The 18,007-nt window shown below is 35.0% G+C and overlaps 1 protein-coding gene across 2 annotated transcripts in view; it reads right to left on the bottom strand.

Moving 5' to 3' along the window:
* Nucleotides 1-577: 577 nt before the first annotated feature.
* Nucleotides 578-18,007, bottom strand: part of LOC127850170 (ras-related protein Rab-23-like) — a 31,139-nt gene continuing 13,709 nt past the window's right edge. For both annotated transcript variants that reach the window (XM_052382992.1, XM_052382993.1), the window contains exons 4-9: nucleotides 14,981-15,066; nucleotides 5,864-5,940; nucleotides 5,301-5,380; nucleotides 4,516-4,598; nucleotides 3,806-3,892; nucleotides 578-3,339 (exon numbers count right to left, since the gene is read on the bottom strand). In XM_052382992.1, the coding sequence (XP_052238952.1) occupies nucleotides 3,104-3,339; nucleotides 3,806-3,892; nucleotides 4,516-4,598; nucleotides 5,301-5,380; nucleotides 5,864-5,940; nucleotides 14,981-15,066 (649 nt within the window). In that variant the 3' untranslated portion in view covers nucleotides 578-3,103. The remainder of the gene's footprint in view (nucleotides 3,340-3,805; nucleotides 3,893-4,515; nucleotides 4,599-5,300; nucleotides 5,381-5,863; nucleotides 5,941-14,980; nucleotides 15,067-18,007) is intronic.

Raw genomic sequence — 18,007 nt, 5'->3', positions numbered from 1 at the left:
CTTGTCCTTTTTTCTTAATTAACTTTGTTAATTTAACATCAACTCAGAAATATTAAAAAGTTAACTATGTAAGCAACTTTCTATGAAAACCGGGCTTAATGCATGTGCGTTAAGTATGTAAGTAAGTCCACACAAACTAATCTGGGACAACCTTTTAAGCTTGCATGGCATTTTTCATTTCAAGGAAGTCTCTTTTAAACAAAAATCCAGTCTAGGCGGAAAGTGTAGTCACAGATTAGATAGATCTGCTGACTACATAGCCTAATCTGGAAAGACACTTTATGTAGATGCATTAACCCTGTTTTTCTCACAGAGCCGCTCATATGAGTTGCATTCTGAGAAAACTAGGCATAATGCAAGTGCCTCAATTGGATTTTTGCTAAGAAGAGACTTCATTTAAAATAAAAATGTCATAAAAGCGGAAAGTGCCGTCCCCTTATTAGCCTGTGTGGCTTGCACAGGCTAATCTGGGACGACACTTTACGCACATGCATTGTGCCCAGTTTTCTCAGAACACGACTCACATGCTTTTGGTGAGACGCCTATGACATGAATGGAGATTTTAAGCCAGTCTTCAAAATGTACACAAATGAATGGTAAGGAAACGGAAACTTTGCATTGGCATCGTGAGGTATTACAAAAACGACTTGTGTGAATTTCCAAAGTGATATTGTAGTGTAAAATAATTGGTCTTGTGTGTTTTAACCTTGTAATAAATTTTACAAATTTTGTGAAATATTTCTATCAAAAGAAATATATAAATAAGCACCGTTTTACAACTGTGATTGAAAATTAAAGTAGACCCTTTCTGGGAAAACTGGCCTTAATGCATGTGCGTAAAGTGCAATCCCACAGGGACGACACTCTCCACTCTTGTGGTATTTTTCATTTTACGGAAGTCTCTTCTAAACAAAGATTGTTCCTGATTAGCCTCTGTAGATGCATTAAGCCCAGTTTTCAGAGAACAAGTCTCAAATGGTTATAATTTTATTACCATTTTGTTAACTCTATTAATGTTTGGGTTTACTTGTTATAACAAAAGCACCACAAAAGTTTTAACAAAATTGAAGTACAAAAATAGTTGCCATTCTATTTATTTAAGCTCAACATATAATGTTTAACTTGTCTGTAAGTTACTTAGATAATAATTTGAAAAGAAAACTAAACAAGAGGCCCATGAGGGCCTGAATCGCTCTACTGGCTGAAATCAATAGGGCTCAAGCCCTTGATAGTATGAACAATATGAGTAAGTTTTAAAGCGGGTATATACGATTTAGTCAAATATTTATGAATTTATATAAACTGTGTAAAAAACTTATTATATACATATTTCAATATAAATTAAAATAAAAGTTAAGAAGAACATGTGTCGAAAAATGCGAGATAAGCCAGATATTTAATTCTGAAATTGAAAACGGCTGCACAGCCGAATTCGCCAGCATGTATACCATGCATGTACGATGTGCATCTAAACTTAGTTTAACGGTTTATTTGAAATTCTGCAACGATATCTATTCATACGACACACAAACACTATCTCCGATCCTAATACAAAGACTAATGCTTCGGTTATTGTAGGAAAATATGTACGTCACTATCGGCTCGGGGCGCTAATTTGTCTTTGCTGCATTTTATGAAATTCGGCTTTAATGTATAATCTGTCTTGCCTATTTTGTGTTATTGTAACATATTTTATCAATATATTACAATTAAACACATATAAAAAATCGTATATACCCGCTTTAAACAAACAGACCCAAAATGGGAAATTCATCGCATAAACAAGAAGAAACGTAAAATTTAAACTTCAAATGGCTCCTTTTCAACAATAAGTTGGACAAATTTTCTTCACTCTCAATGGGGTTCTGGCCCTTGATGATATAAAACATCCGTTGAAGTTTCAAAAGGATAGAACTTTATACGTAAACAAACAAGAAATGTGTTTGTCGGAAACACTATGTCCCCTTCTGCGCCGCTTTGATTTTTTGACCTTTGACCTTGAAGGATGACCTTGACCTTGACCTTTCACCACTCAAAATGTGCAGTTCCATGAGATACACATGCATGCCAAATATGAAGTTGCTATCTTTAATATTGCAAAAATTATGGCAAAATGTTAAAGATTTTCATTTTTTTGTCAAATTCAAGGTGAGATCATTCTGGACTTATAACTCTGATATTGCTCATTTTCAATTGGGTTTGACTCATCATTCAGATAAAGACACTGTGCAAGTCGGGAAATGATTGGATGAAAACTGTGGACTTTATTGCGTAAACAAGCCTTATTTCACTATTTTCTTAAATTCAAGGGGAGATAATTCTGGACTTTTTACTCTGATGTAACCCATTTTCAATAGGGTTCGAGTCCTCATTAATATCAACACACTGAACAAGTTTGAAAAGAATCGGATGAAAAATGTGGACTTTATCGGATAAACAAGAGAAAGTCTAACGCACACACACACACAGACAGACAGAAACCATGCCATCCCAAAAGCTCTTCTGGCCTATGGCCAGTAGAGCTAATTAAAAACATCAATTAAAACATCACATACCAGCATTGTCAAATTAATACACAAGAACTTAATATTGCATCAATTTAGTTTAAAATATAAACAACCTGTCTACTTTAAATGCAAATTAAATGTGAAAACAGGGCTTAAAGCATGTGCCTAACATATCTTCCCAGATTAGCTTGTGCAGTCCGTACTAGAAAGTGCATAAACTGTTCTTCCAGTTTAACCTGTGCAGTCCTTGCAAGCTTACCAGGGACAAAACTTTTCAATTTTATGGAAAGTTTCTTTTTAACGATTTCTCTTCTAAATGAAAGTCCAGTCTGAGTGGTAAGTGTTGTTCCAGGTTTAATGATAGTCTATGCAGACTGCACTGGCTAATCTGGGACAAAACTACATACATGCATTAAGCCCTGTTTTCCCAAAGCAAGGCTGAATTGCTCTCAAGCAAACTATAACTAAGAGCAACAAGTTGAATTCAGATACAAGTCAGTAGAACCTCTGTCGAAGACGATCATTTCCAATATATACACAATACCCCACTAATGAGCGGTCAGATCTGTTATTGGCACGAGTAATTAAAATAATCGCTATAACACTGAACACTTCCCAAACACAACAGCCTTCTTCCCATGAGTCCTTCTTTTACTTGGCTGTAAGTGGATAGTTCCATCGTCATTATATGCAGATGTCAATTTTATTTTCCCGTTTTTCGAGTCCTTATGTTTCTCGGACTTGACTTTCACTTTTGGTGAGTAGGAAAGAATTTTGGAACTGTCTCTGACTCGCTCTTCAATGTGGTTGTTTGGTTCTGGGTTGTTTAATTCTGCAAAAGTATATATGAATGATGAATGCATAGAAGTGAAACATAATCATGCAGCTAAGTAAGCACAGTTTAGCATTAAGATGACAGTTGGAACCAATACTGTTTTCATTTTACAATTTTAAACTCGGTGCCAAGGTGATAAAATGGTGTCCACCTGGGGATCATGAGGTCCCAAGTTTGATCCAAACTTCTGAAGATTCAAAAGACCTCTTAAGAAATCTAGTACTGGTTCTTCCAAGAAAAATGACCCGAGTGTCTCAATAAGCCTTAGGCGTCTGACAAAATCAAGTTAAATAAATAGGTATAAACTCATATAAACTAAGCCATCACAAGGGACCTACCTGATCCACAATGAAATGGTAATTTTAAAAATATATCTAACATTCTGTTACTGCCCAAACACATAAGCCAAATGGGGTAACCAAAACCAGTAAGTTTACTTTAATATTGAGTTCATGTAACTTACGTGATCCTATCTCGTGACACGCTATCGTGTCATCTTCTTCTTCATTATTCAACTGCTGTAGATACTTCTCAGCCAGGTATCTGAACACTGAAACATAACACACACAGAGTGAAATACTAGTCCCGCCATACTAGCCACGCCCAGGCGAATCAGGGACTACCTATATGCTTTTTCGAGTTATTCAATTCCATGAAGTCCCTCAGTAATTTAAATCCATGTTTAGGCCAAAGGTGTCATCCCAGATAAGCCTATAAGACTGCACAGGCTAATCTGGGACAACACTTTTCAGGCATGCATTAACCCTTTAAGCGCTGGAACCGAATTTTGAAGGCCTTTGCAAACAGTTTGGATCCAGATGAGACGCCACAGAACTTGGCGTCTCATCAGGATCCAAACTGTTTGCTATTCTGATAGTATTCTTTGATTTTATTTTAAAGAAAATGCTAATTTTAGACATTCAGCGAGGACATTTTAGAAGACGACAAATTACCCAGCATGCAAAGGGTTAAGCCTATTTTTCCCAGATAGAGGCTCACTTTAACTCTTTACCACTTAGATATGAATTTGTACTAAATTCAAGTTTTAAAGGTTTCATTTTCAACTCTAAGATACTGATAAGCAGCATAACAGCATAAAACCTGAACAGACTGGGAGTTACTCACTTTGCTTCTGAGTGGGAAAGGTTAAGCATTTTTCAACAAAGAGAATACCTTCTTCCACATTCAGGTTGTCCTTGACTGACGTTCGGTAGAATCTCAATCGTAACTTCTTAGCCAACGCCTCTGCCTCATCACTTGAAAACAGAAAGTATAAATATTTAAATCAAGTTCAAAGTATAAAGCAAAGTGCTAATTTTAACTCTGTTAAGAGTTTTTGAATAACAATATGTTTTTAAACACTTGATGAACTAGAAAACTTCAATTTTCAAACAATTGCTACACATACAAATACTTTTTTAAAGTCATCAGTCAGTTCAGGGCTTTTTTCCTTCTTAAAGAATGGCCATTTTACACAAATTTGAGAAGATGGCAACTCAAATTTTCATAATTTTAAGAAGTTACCAACTAATTTTTTCACAATTTTGAACAGTTCACAACTCATTTTTTCCACAAAATTATGGGGGCCAAAGCCGCTTCAAAAAGATGAGAACAGCCCTGCAGTTAAATTGTGAAATTAACCCTTTCCCACTTAGAAGCAATGTGAAAAAGGCTATGTGCAAACAGCATAAAACCAGAACAGCCTGCGAGTAACTTGCAGTCTGTTCAGGTTTCATGCCATTTGCTGCTCATCAGTGCCTTAGAGTTGGAAATGACGCTTTTACAACTTGAATCTAGTAAGAATGGTCTTTAATTAAATTTAACTTTTTAAGGGACTACAAATTCGTCAAAATACGTATCTATGTGGTAAAATGTTAAAGCCACAAAATACAAATACCAAGACAAAGGAACTACATTAAAGACAAAACCAATTTCTTCGATGATTTGTTTAAACTAACTTTTTCACAACAGCATCGTCTATGAGGTCAATCTTGTTCTGGACAATCACCATGCTTATCTCCCCTACCTCATCCTCCACCTGAAAGTTACCGTGAAAAGGATATGATTGAAAATGTGAGCCTCACTCTGGGAAAATGGGGCTTAATGCAGGTGTGCAGTGTCGTCTCAGATTAGCCTGTGCAGTCCAATAGCTTAGACTTGAATTGCGTTTAGAAGACACTTTATTTAAATTGAAAAGTTCCATTAAAACAGAAAGCATCCTCTCTGAATAGCCCATGTGGGCTTCACAGGCTAATCTGGGATCACACTTTACACACATGCATTAAGCCCTGTTTTTTCAGAGCATGGCTCAAATTTCAGGAACATTGGCTTATTTGGCCCCTTCTAGTGATTCTGAAAGAGCATCTACCATCATGTTACAGTTAAGCTTTTGTAAATTCTGAGACAAATATGGGTCCAGTTTTCCAAGAAAAAACATTAAACTGCTCTCTGTTGTATGTAAATAATCACTATGCAATGTAAATATAATTGACATATGAACAGAAAGATTCTGATCTCGTACCTTGCGTTTCCAGGACTCAATTGCCTCGAAGGAGTCTCTGTCTACTGTGGAGAAGGCCAGTACACACGCCTGGGCACCTGAATACATACACAGACATTTATATTACTAGACAGTAGACAGTTCACTTGAATAAAAACAAAGACACAAATATTGGACAAATAAATACCTACAACGATGTTACAAACTTTGGCATCGGAATAGATATAAAGATACTGATATTTAACACTTTACCTCTAAATAACGCTTGATTGGTCATTGTCGGCTCGGGTACTACTTACATGTTCCCCAGGTACTCTTAAGTTCACTTACATGTACCCCAGGTACAGTTAATATACTTAAGCGTACCCGGGAATTTTAACGCTAAATCGGTCTTTGTCGGCTATTTTTTCTTAATTAAATAAGTTCACATTTATGTCTATTTTCTGTTAAATGGCCTCTATATTATTAAAACTCATACATAAATAGCACGTTACTAATGATGCCGTTTTTTTTAAGAGAAGTTTGTTTAATACAAAAATATTGTTTAATGGTCATCGGTAGCGTGTTTTACGACAGGGTACATGTAAGTATACTTAAGAGTACCGGGTGTACATGTAAGTAGTACTCGAGCCGACAATGACCTATCGAGCCTAATTAATGTATTTTGAAACATTTGTGGTCCCTTTAAAAGTTAAATTTAATTAAAGACCTTTCTTACTATATTCAAGTTTCAAAGGCTTCATTTCCAACCCTCAGATACTGATGAGTAGCAAACAGCATAAAATTTGAACAGACTGTGAGTTACTCGCAGTCTGTTCTGGTTTTTAATGATGCTGTTTGCACATAGCCGTTTTCACTTTGCTTATAAGTGGAAAAGGGTTGAAGTCTGGTCATCTAAATACATAATACAGATGAGTCTGACCAGCAAGAATCCATGATACACATGATTAGTACCCAGCATTTATGAGCAGCTCAGGGATGACACTTCACTTAAAGAATTTTTTTCATTTGAAGGGAGTCTCGTCTCTAAGAAAATTCAGAGTTGACGGAGAGAGTTGTCCCTGATAAGCCTGTGAGGACTGCAGAGGCTTATCTGAGATGACACTTTATTTATGCACATGAAATAAGCCCAGACCCAGGCTTGTATGAAGTGCACAAATTATGAACTGATTACCTTCATTTAAAGACACACATGTGACTCACCATAATACACGCTCAAAGTATATTAAGAAATCCTAAGTCATGTGCGCTGGTACATGAAGCCATTAATATACTACTGCATGTTCACCAATAATTCTACATAAACATTGTATTATTATTTGATGCTGAAATTTAAGTATGAATGACACAGATTTCTGACAACTATTCTTCACAGTTAATGACTGAAATCATATATGGCATATTTTATTATTTCATATAAAACTTGCTTTATATGCTTTCATTGAAGCATAATCAATTTTCTGGTTGGCTAAAAGAACTTGAATGCATGTTAGATCAAATACATGGTGTACTGTATAATTTGTCACCATGTATGCATGGCCATGAAAGGGTACCAGTATCTAACAATAATTAGTTCTGAAGGTGTGAACAATAATAAATGGGGTGTATATAATTTAAGCACCCATTCTTTTTATTGTTTTAATTACTGATTTAATCAACCCACTTCATTATAAACATAAAAAATCAAGCAGCCATTATAGACAAAGCAAAAAACTTAAGTCTTAGAAATTAATAAGCATTTAAATCAGATAACATAAGTACACATACTTTACTAGTTTAATTAAAAGGAGGCTGTTTTCAATTTTTTCTTTTTCTTAATGTTACAAAACTTCATATATACCCGTTCGTGTATGTTCATGATATTCGTTAAAAACCAGGAAACAAATACACAGAATGAAATTTTACATTCTTTCTTAATTAGGAGTGTTGTTTTTTTTTGTTGGCAAAAACAGAACAGAACCATAGTAAGAGAATTTACAACTTTTGCTATACAGTGAGTTTTCATAGAGAGCCAAACAACCAATACGTAAAATTCCCACAATGTTCAGTAGATTAAATGATAGAAAAAGGCTATTAGTTGCTAATAGGCCCTATTGGAGTGTAACCTAACCCACACCCTTGAAACTGCATCGCCGAGTAATTGACTTGGATCACAAACCACTGAGATAATTTACTTGCCATTTAAAAAATCAACATTTGAAAGTGTATAATCCTTTTCATTCACTGAATGGGATATATTACCAAATAAGGTGTATATATAAGTACTGGCTTACATGTGAGATGGGTGGGGCATAAATAAATAAAGACAAATTAGCTTCAGCTTGTGTGAATTCAAAAGTATATACTAGACATGTCAAAACAATATTTTATCAATCTTTGCTGTCGAGAAAGACAATAAATTATTATCATACTAACAGAAGACAAATATGTTCATGATAATTATCAATGAAAAAGGTTTTTCTAAATGTGGGTAGTAACAATGATAATGATGACATTAATGATTATAATAGCAATGATACTGGTGATGTAACTAATCATAATAACAATGACAAAGGTGGTGAAAATGATCATGCGATAATAACAATCATAATGATGATGAACATGATGATGATAATAATGACAATTGTGATATAAATGATACTTGTAGAGTAAATGAAGATGATAACAATGTTGGCGTACAATACAATGATAACAATTACAAAGATGATATAAATGATAATGCTGCAAATGACAATCACAAAGTGAATGACGATAATAACACTGTTGATGTAAATGTTGATAAGAATGTTTTAATTTACTAGTGGTTCGCAATCTTGAGTGACTAACTGATCACTTATTTTTATGGGGAAAAACAATGAGCGGGAAAATAATCTATAACAAAGATTGATAATAGCAGGAAAAATTATGTTGAAACAATAATGTTCCCCGGACCTGAATGCACAACTTTTCATTGGTACATCCTAAGATGGTGTGATATACTATTGTGTTACACAGGGAAGCCTTATATGGCTCAGCCTTTATTTAATGTGAATAGGGCAGAAAAAAACATAACATGAAAACAATACTACAACAATAGAGGAAAATACCCAAAATGTTTGTCATTACAGAACAATAATTTTCTGAAAAGAAAACATTTTTTTTCTTCTGTGCTAAAATGACAGTTGTTGTGTTTAAACTGCGCTAAACATTGCCAGGTCCATTATTAAGAGAAATTGTACACCTTCACAAAAGGCAATGCCATGTTTAGTCTTATAACATTTGATGAAATTATCAATGCATATTATATATTTTCTATTCTATTATGCTTATTTAAAACAAGAGATGTGTTTGTCAGAAACACAATGCCCCCTACTGCGCGGCTTTGATACATGTTTTTTTACCTTTGACCTTGAAGGATGACGTTGACCTTGACCTTTCACCACTCAAAATGTGCAGCTCCATGAGATACACATGCATGCCAAATATCAAGTTGCTATGTGAAGGGACATAGAAGTTATGAGCATTTTTCGACACCTAAACACGAAACCTAAACGCAAAGTGTGACGGAAGGACAGACAGACGGACGGTCCGATCACAATATGCCCTCCTTCGGGGGCATAAAAATAATTTCAGACAATACCAAGGTATCAAGACAAAATTAGATCTGTCAAAAGACAGCACAATAACTATTTGATAGTATTATGCACATTTTCTGTCAATCAACTGATATAAGGACTACAAAGACATTTTAAGTTGAATACCTGGAGTTATTATCCAGTAAATGTTTTTTTAAATGAAAATTTATCAATTAAAACAAGAAATGTGACCCTGAGAAGAAACTAGATTTTCAATTTACCAATTAATTTAGTTGAATGTAACTAAGTTTGAAACAGATTACACATGTAAGCTACCTACTTACAAAAGTACAGCTCAATACAACCATCCAAAACTAAGTTGTTGATTGGCAATCATTTATCTATTTTAACTCTTTCAGTGCTGGAACCGAATTTTGAAGGCCTTTGCAAACAGTTTGGATCCAGATGGGACGCCACATAACGTGGCGTCTCATCAGGATCCAAACTGTTTGCTATTCTGATAGTATTCTTTGAAAAAAATCAAAGAAATGCTAATTTTAGAAATTCAGCAGATGACATTTTAGCAGACACCAAATTTCCCAGCATGCAAAGAGTTAAGTAACAATGACCTTGACCCAACTAGCCCCAAATGCAATCCAACTCTAGGTCTTCCTGTAGGCTACCTGTAATTACAGCACAATTACAGTAACCTCTATCCAAACAAACATCATGAAGCAGATATACTTTAAGAAGTTATTGAACTCAAACTTTTTATTTATTTTAAGCAACAGTGACCTTGAACTTGCCACAGATGCAACCCCATGCTTGGTCAGCAAGTCATTGTTTCAGGACCTTGCATAATGCTTCCAAAGACATAAATGAAGTTTGGATTGAATATCTGTAGTTACTAAGTTACAGACAAACGCACTTGTTGCATGCAAACTTCAACCTTTATTTCCATTTGCAAGCAAAATTTAAGCAGACCTTTTTAAAGTAGTACAGGGGACATAATCCTGCTAAAAAGATGGTCACAGTTATCAATCGTGGTCAGTGAATGTTCATAATGAACCTGACCATACATGCATATGAAACGTTTTATTTTAATACCTGTATTAAACACAAGTACAAACATCGTCAGAATTCTACTAAATGGCATGTGAGGAGTTAGGGAACTTAGTCAGCGACCTGACAAAATGACACTAAACACATCTCTGACGTTTCAGGTGAATACCTGTTGTAGAAACAGTGATATGGAAATGTTGCAAGTTTACCTTAACCAGATTTCTTACTACAAACAGGGGGAATAATTCTGCTAAATTGCAAGTCAGAGTTAGGGAACTTAGTCAGTGACCTCACACAATGACCTTGAACACATGTAATAAGATCTAGTAGTATACCTGTGGTAGAACCAGTGATATGGAGACATAATATGTTTACCTTAACAACTGAATTAGGCAAGAATTACATGGACGCCAATGCTACCACAGATAATTTGTGTCTTGTTCTGTGAAAATTGGGCAAAATGCATGTGCATAAAGTGTCATCCCAGATTAGCCTGTGCAGTCCGCACAGTCTAATCGGGGACGACACTTTCCGCTTTAATGGTATTTCTCGTTTAAAGGCAGTCCCTTTTTACCGAAAATCAAGTTTAAGGGGAAAGTGTCGCCCCTGAAAAGCCTGTGCGGACTGCACAGGCTAATCTGGGACGACACTTAACGCACATGCATTATGCCCAGTTTTCTCAGAACACGACTCATTTGGTGAGAATAGCCTGATATTTTGGGGGAATAGTCAAACTAAAAATCAAGACATACCACTGAAACAGCAAAGCTGCCAATTACCATGATATTCATTTTTTAAGTTTAAAATCTGAAAAATTAATTGATTCTTAGTGTATTGCTTCAAATAAATCACACATTATTATTTCAATTTCAGTTTAAATTCACACCAACAATGACTTGCATAACACCCAAGATTTAGTGCTGCTTTTGGCCATATTTTACATAATGTTCACCATTAGCAATCTTAGTATTAATTAAAATTCTATCAAGATTGTTAAGGCGCCCATCAATCGCATATTGACGCAGTGTCATGAAGCATATTAACTATTTCTTTCCATCTGATCTTATCTGTAAAATGCATTAACAAATGAAAAGAATTAGTGAATCAGAAACATCACAAAAGGAAAAGAAAAATACTGTTGGTATATATAAGTAGTAAAAATGCTTTAGGCACAATTTCTTCCCATATATTTTCATTATCAACAAAAATGAATGTTATGCTGGTTTTTTTGAAAGCTGAAACCAAAGTGATAATCACATAAACAACTGTTGTTCATGATCCCTCTATACTTTAAATGCATGATAGAACACCCTGCACACATCTTTCTCATGGAAATTTTTTAATATGTTACGTTTTCAAGGGTTATCAGTAATAAAATAGGTTTTTGTTACGTAAACTGGTTATTTTACACCAACAAAATTTAGAGACAGATTTGAACATCAATCAGGTGAACCTCATTCTGGGAAAATGGATCTTAATGCATGTGCGTTAAGTGTTGCATTCCGCACAGGCTGATCAGGCACAACACTTTCCACCTAAACTGGATTTAAGTTTAAAAGACTGACTTCCTTTAAACTGAAAAATTTCCAAAGCGCTGAAAGTGTTGTCCCTGATAAGCCTGTGTAGACATTTGTTTATTTGGTTATATGTGTGCCCATATTACATTTTACCAATTTCTACTTGAGTGTATCCATATTTCATATTCTACATTAGAGTGCAATATTTTGATCTTCAATTTGATTGGCTAGGTGTGCATTCTTATAACTTTGCACATGCACATTAAAGCAGGAGGACACATTTTACAACTGTGATAATGTTGTCTTCTAAATTATACTATTCGACTTTTTTTTTAAACTTGCTGGTATCAGTTGCAGCATTCAATTCGGGTTTGTATTACTGCTTGAAATACTGTTATGTTAATTTTTGTAACATCCAAACGTGTATTTGATAGTTACCATTTTATACCCAGTCCTTATTGTGCATATCCAGGTTAATGGTTTACTTCAGAATAAAACTTCATTTCAAACGTTTTATGCAGTATTTGTATTATCAATCAGGGAGATGTAGAAACACAACATTTATTGGAGTGTAACCAAAAAAACTCCTTTCAACTCCATCTGTAGACCAAATATTCCATTATAAATAACTGACTACTGGGTGTGAAATTAATTCTAATTTATTTGAACAGTTGGCAATGAAACTTAATAACATTTCCCACTGACCTAAACTAGCCTTTGATACAGACATAAAACTTAATAACTTGGACCAATGATAGATTACTAGAGACAGTGAGATTGTGGATATATAACTCCAAAGGGGAAAATCAAAATCTTTTTTTTTAATATAACCAATCTAGGTAGTATATTTCTTGGCCAAAGCAAAATAAATCACAAGTATCGCTGTTAATTATACATTATTTCACATTTAATTTAAGATGAGAATGTCATACTAGCCTGATAAAATAGTTGAACAATGAAAAAAAGTGAAATAAATACTATATTTACCTCATTTTTACAAACCTGTTGGTCAGTTTGCCAAAACAAAGCCAAGAACACCAAAACAGGGGGGAGTGATAATACGCATTCATTTATCAGTCAAATGCCCCACAAGTGTTTGACATGTTACATTTTGGAAGTCACAAGTTGTTCAGGTGCAGTCACTATCAGCACTCGAAATTCTCAAACTCTCAAGAAATCAGGCTATTCATACAAAATATGCTTCAATCCGATATTTTCGTTAATATATCTTCAGTAAAAAATTAAAGCATGGTTTTAATGATCTTAATACAGGGTCAACTAGTAAATGAAAATAAATTTGTAGGTTGACAGGTACTTTATGACAAAAGTGAATTAACTAAAGTGACAGTATTGGCCGTTATAATTTTTAGGATAGTATCCAGCAAATAAAAAAAAATGTTCAAATTAATCCCCATAATTAACTTTACATGCACCCAAATAAAACCCAACAACCTTTTGCAAAGTACATTTTTGCCGTACACAATGACTTTTCACAACAAAATAATAACCTATGCACTTAAACATCAAGGTCAAAAGGGCAATATAGACAAAATCTAGAGTAATTTTCATTAAAACATTGTAGCCAATAATGGATTTAATAATTTTACTGAAAGTTGGGTAAGACTGAGCATAATGCATGTGCCTAAAGTGTTGTCCCAGATTAGACTGTGCATTTATGACAGTTTTTGTTTGAATGAAGTCACTTCTTAGCAAAAATCCAATTTAGGCGGAAAGTGTTGTCCCTGATTAGCCTATGCGTACTGCACTAGCTAATCAGGGACGGCACTATACGCACATGTATTATGTCCAGCTTTCTTAGAACACGGTTCATCTGATCTATGTAACATGATTATTTAGCTTAACAACATATTTGATGTGTTGCATGTTTTAAAATTAAAATAAACAAAATTTTAAAACGTTAATGCACACAATTTGTGATTTTTTAAATGAAAATTGTTGAAAGTACCCCTTACAGCCTTGTATCATATTGACTGAATATCATTTATTGTAAAGAGCTATTGGAAACTGCTTCTAATTGACGGTTGGACTTTTGACTTCATACAAAAAAGAATAACTGTGCCATTTTAAACTGACATTAATTTTGAGCACTTCCTGCAAACAAAAGTAAAAGTAATTAAATCTTCAACATATGATTGTTTGCAATAGGAGTTGACATGATTTAATGAAAAATCCCACTATGAAAATCAAACAGTTTATTTGCCAATGCTTAAGGCCATGTTTACTGAATAACAAGCCATGAATTTTGCAAGCTTAATTCATTAAAGAATGAATGTTATGAAAAAATTTGAACTAATATTATACAACATCTTTCAGTTTTGACAAGGTAAGATTTTGCATCAATATTTGCATTTCTTTTCAATACACAGACCTGTACTTGTGCAGAATTCAAAGTGTACGTGTTTACTACATGACGTCCTTACAGATAAATGACAGGTGAGCTTAATTTGACTCTAACCCAGAACATCACATTTTCTTGTTTAGCAAAAAACAAACTTGTTGGTAAAAAAAATAATATATATATATCTTTATATTATATATACATAGATAAGTGTTCAATAATCACCTAACAAAATTGACCGATAATGAAAAAAAAGTATCTATATGTAAATTTAAAATCATATCATCTACAAAATATCATTCCTTGATGAAAATTAAGTTTCAACAAACTTCCTTCAAGATTTTTTTAAAATGAATTTAAAAACTGTTTTTTTTTCAGTTCCATAATCTGATACATCTATGTCACAATATGTCAGAGCCGTGCTCTGTGAAAAGGGGGTTTAGTGAATGTGCGTAGTGTTGTCCCAGATTAGCCTGTGCAGTCTGCGCCAAGCAGTTGGTATGTCCCTATAAATGCAAATTTTTACCTCTGTTTTAGGTCACGTTGTGGCCTATACCATGTTGATTAACCTCTGTAGTAAGCCAGGACCTATAAATACAATTCTTTACATCTGTATTTTAGCCTTTCTATAAACACTATATTGTACCTCTGTAGTAGGCTTTTGTGATGGCATCAAACTCCTCCTGTCCCGCTGTGTCCCACAGCATCAACCGTATGTCCTCACTCTGTACCCTGGAAAGAGGTCAACACAACAGTGTGACAACAATATGTCAAACCATGTTCTTACTCTCTACCCTGGAAAGAGGACAACACAACAGTGTGACAACAATATGTCAAACCATGTTCTAACTCTGTACCTTGGGGAGAGGTAAACACAACAGTGTGACAACAATATGTCAAACCATGTTCTAACTCTGTACCTTGGGGAGAGGTAAACACAACAGTGTGACAACAATATGTCAAACCATGTTCTAACTCTGTACCTTGGGGAGAGGTAAACACAACAGTGTGACAACAATATGTCAAACCATGTTCTTACTCTCTACCCTGGAAAGAGGACAACACAACAGTGTGACAACAATATGTCAAACCATGTTCTAACTCTGTACCTTGGGGAGAGGTAAACACAACAGTGTGACAACAATATGTCAAACCATGTTCTTACTCTCTACCCTGGAAAGAGGACAACACAACAGTGTGACAACAATATGTCAAACTATGTTCTAACTCTGTACCTTGGGGAGAGGTAAACACAACAGTGTGACAACAATATGTCAAACCATGTTCTTACTCTGTACCTTGGGGAGAGGTAAACACAACTGTGTATCAAGAATATATCAGCCTTGTTCTGGGAAAACAGGGCTAAATTTAGGAGCATAAAGTGTCATTCCAGATTAGCCTGTGCAGTTTGCACAGGCTAATCAGGAAGAACATTTCTGGTATAAATTGGAAAGATAAGACATTCTTCAAACAAAAAATACCTGTAAAGCGTAGTTTTGTCCCTGATTAGCCTGTGCACACTAAACAGGCTAATCTGGGACCACACTTTACGCTCATGCATTAATACAAGTTTCCTCAAAGCAAGACTCATATCAAAAGATGGAATATACCTTGGCTTCAAAAGAAACATCATAGTAGGGTATGTAAGTGTCCTTCTAACAAGAATGGGAGGTCAAGGATCAAGATATATATTTATATATATATATATATTATTTGCGAAATGTAACACAGTCATTTCAAATTTACGCTTTTAAGGCCTTCTTTTTTAAATAAGGTATACAATCTGAGATGTATATACATCAATAAAAAACTGACCATGTAAACATTAGCTATTTTAGTTTTTATAATATTAACAAAGCGTTTGTACTGGTACATATTGTATTTGAAAAACAAACGTAAATTCTCTTACTCAAATGTTCAAATGCATTTATAACTCAAAACACCTATTCATGCTTTTCAATTGAAATGCATAATTCTTTGAAATTAAATCTTCTGTGAGCACAGGCATGCAGATAAGAGCAACCCATGCACAAATAGTTTCAATATTAAATTGTAATGTGGTCTGAAACCGAACTAAAGGACAAATACCTTGCACCCATTTATTGTAATTAAGACAACATTTTATTTCAGTAATAACTAATAAGTGATTATTTGAAAGTAACACTTCAATTGTTTATGTCATGCTTCAACAACACCACAAGTTGACCAAATATATAATAGTGACATAACATGTTTTTGTTTTACAAACTAGCATCAAATTTCAGTATACATATGAATAGAGGCAATAGGTACACATGACAAATATATATGAGCCATGCCCTGAGAAAAGGGGGTTTAATGCATGTGCGTAAAGTGTCATCCCATATTGGCCTGTGCAGTATGCACAGAATAATCAGAGACAACACTTACTGCCTTTACAACTGGATTTTTGCTAAGAAGAGACTTTCTTGAAACAAAAAAAATCATTCAAGCGGAAAGTGTCATCCCTGCACTGCACGGGCTAATCTAGGACGACACTTTACACACAGGCATTAAACCCCTTTTTTACAGATCACGGCCCAATATATATCTTTAACATTTCAATAACAAATATTTAAAACAAGAGCACCGCCTTGCGGGTGCAGACCGCTCATCTATTTTCTTTTTAAAAGTGAAGGGACTCTCATTTTCAATCACAAAGGAGGGAGGGGTGGAGCGAAGAAGGGTGTATAGTGTGGGGTTGTGGACATTTATTACATTATCTTCCAAAAAAGCGAAAAAAAAAAAAATTCGGGGGGGGGGGGGGGGGGTGGGGGTGGGGGTGTGGGGGGGAGGGCTAATGGGGGGGGGGGGGGATTTTTTGGGTGCGATGGTTGGACGGTATTTCAAACATAACCGTTTAAAAAAAAAAAATTGGGGGGGGGGGGGTGGGGTATAGTGTGAGGGTGTGGTGGTAATTTGTGAGATGATCTTAAAAAAAAAAAAAAAAATACAAAAAAAAAATTGGGGGGGGGGTGGGGTGGGGGTGGGGGGTGGGGTGGGGGTATAGTGTGAGGGTGTGGTGGTCATTTGTGAGATGATCTTAAAAAAAAAAAAAATAGGGGGGGGGGGGGAGGGGGGAGGTGGGGGGAGGGGGGGAGGGCACGGGGACGGTTTGGGTGGAGTCTATTGTGGTATGTCAGGTGAGAGTAGTTTCGTCAAAGTATCAATCAAATCTAATCATAAATAAAGAAGTTATGGCAATTTTAGCAAAATTTAATAATTTGACCTTGAGAGTCAAGGTCATTCAAAGGTCAAGGTAAAATTCAACTTGCCAGGTACAGTAACCTCATGATAGCATGAAAGTATTTGAAGTTTGAAAGCAATAGCCTTGATACTTAAGAAGTAAAGTGGATCGAAACACAAAATTTAACCATATATTAAAAGTTACTAAGTCAAAAAAGGGCCATAATTCCGTAACAATGACAACCAGAGTTATGCAACATGTCCTTTTACTGTACCCTTATGATAGTTTTTGAGTGTTCCAAGTATGAAAGCAATATCTATGATACTTTAGGGGTAAAGTGGACCAAAACATAAATCTTAACCAAATTTTCAATTTTCTAAGTATAAAGGGCCCATAATTCCGTCCAAATGCCAGTCAGAGTTACATAACTTTGCCTGCACGGTCCCCTTATGATAGTTAATAAGTGTT

Source organism: Dreissena polymorpha, chromosome 11, assembly GCF_020536995.1.
Source record: "Dreissena polymorpha isolate Duluth1 chromosome 11, UMN_Dpol_1.0, whole genome shotgun sequence".
NCBI classification, from domain to species: Eukaryota; Metazoa; Mollusca; class Bivalvia; order Myida; family Dreissenidae; genus Dreissena; species Dreissena polymorpha.
Note: the sequence above shows the minus strand (reverse complement) of the source record. Positions and strands in the feature narration are given on the sequence as shown.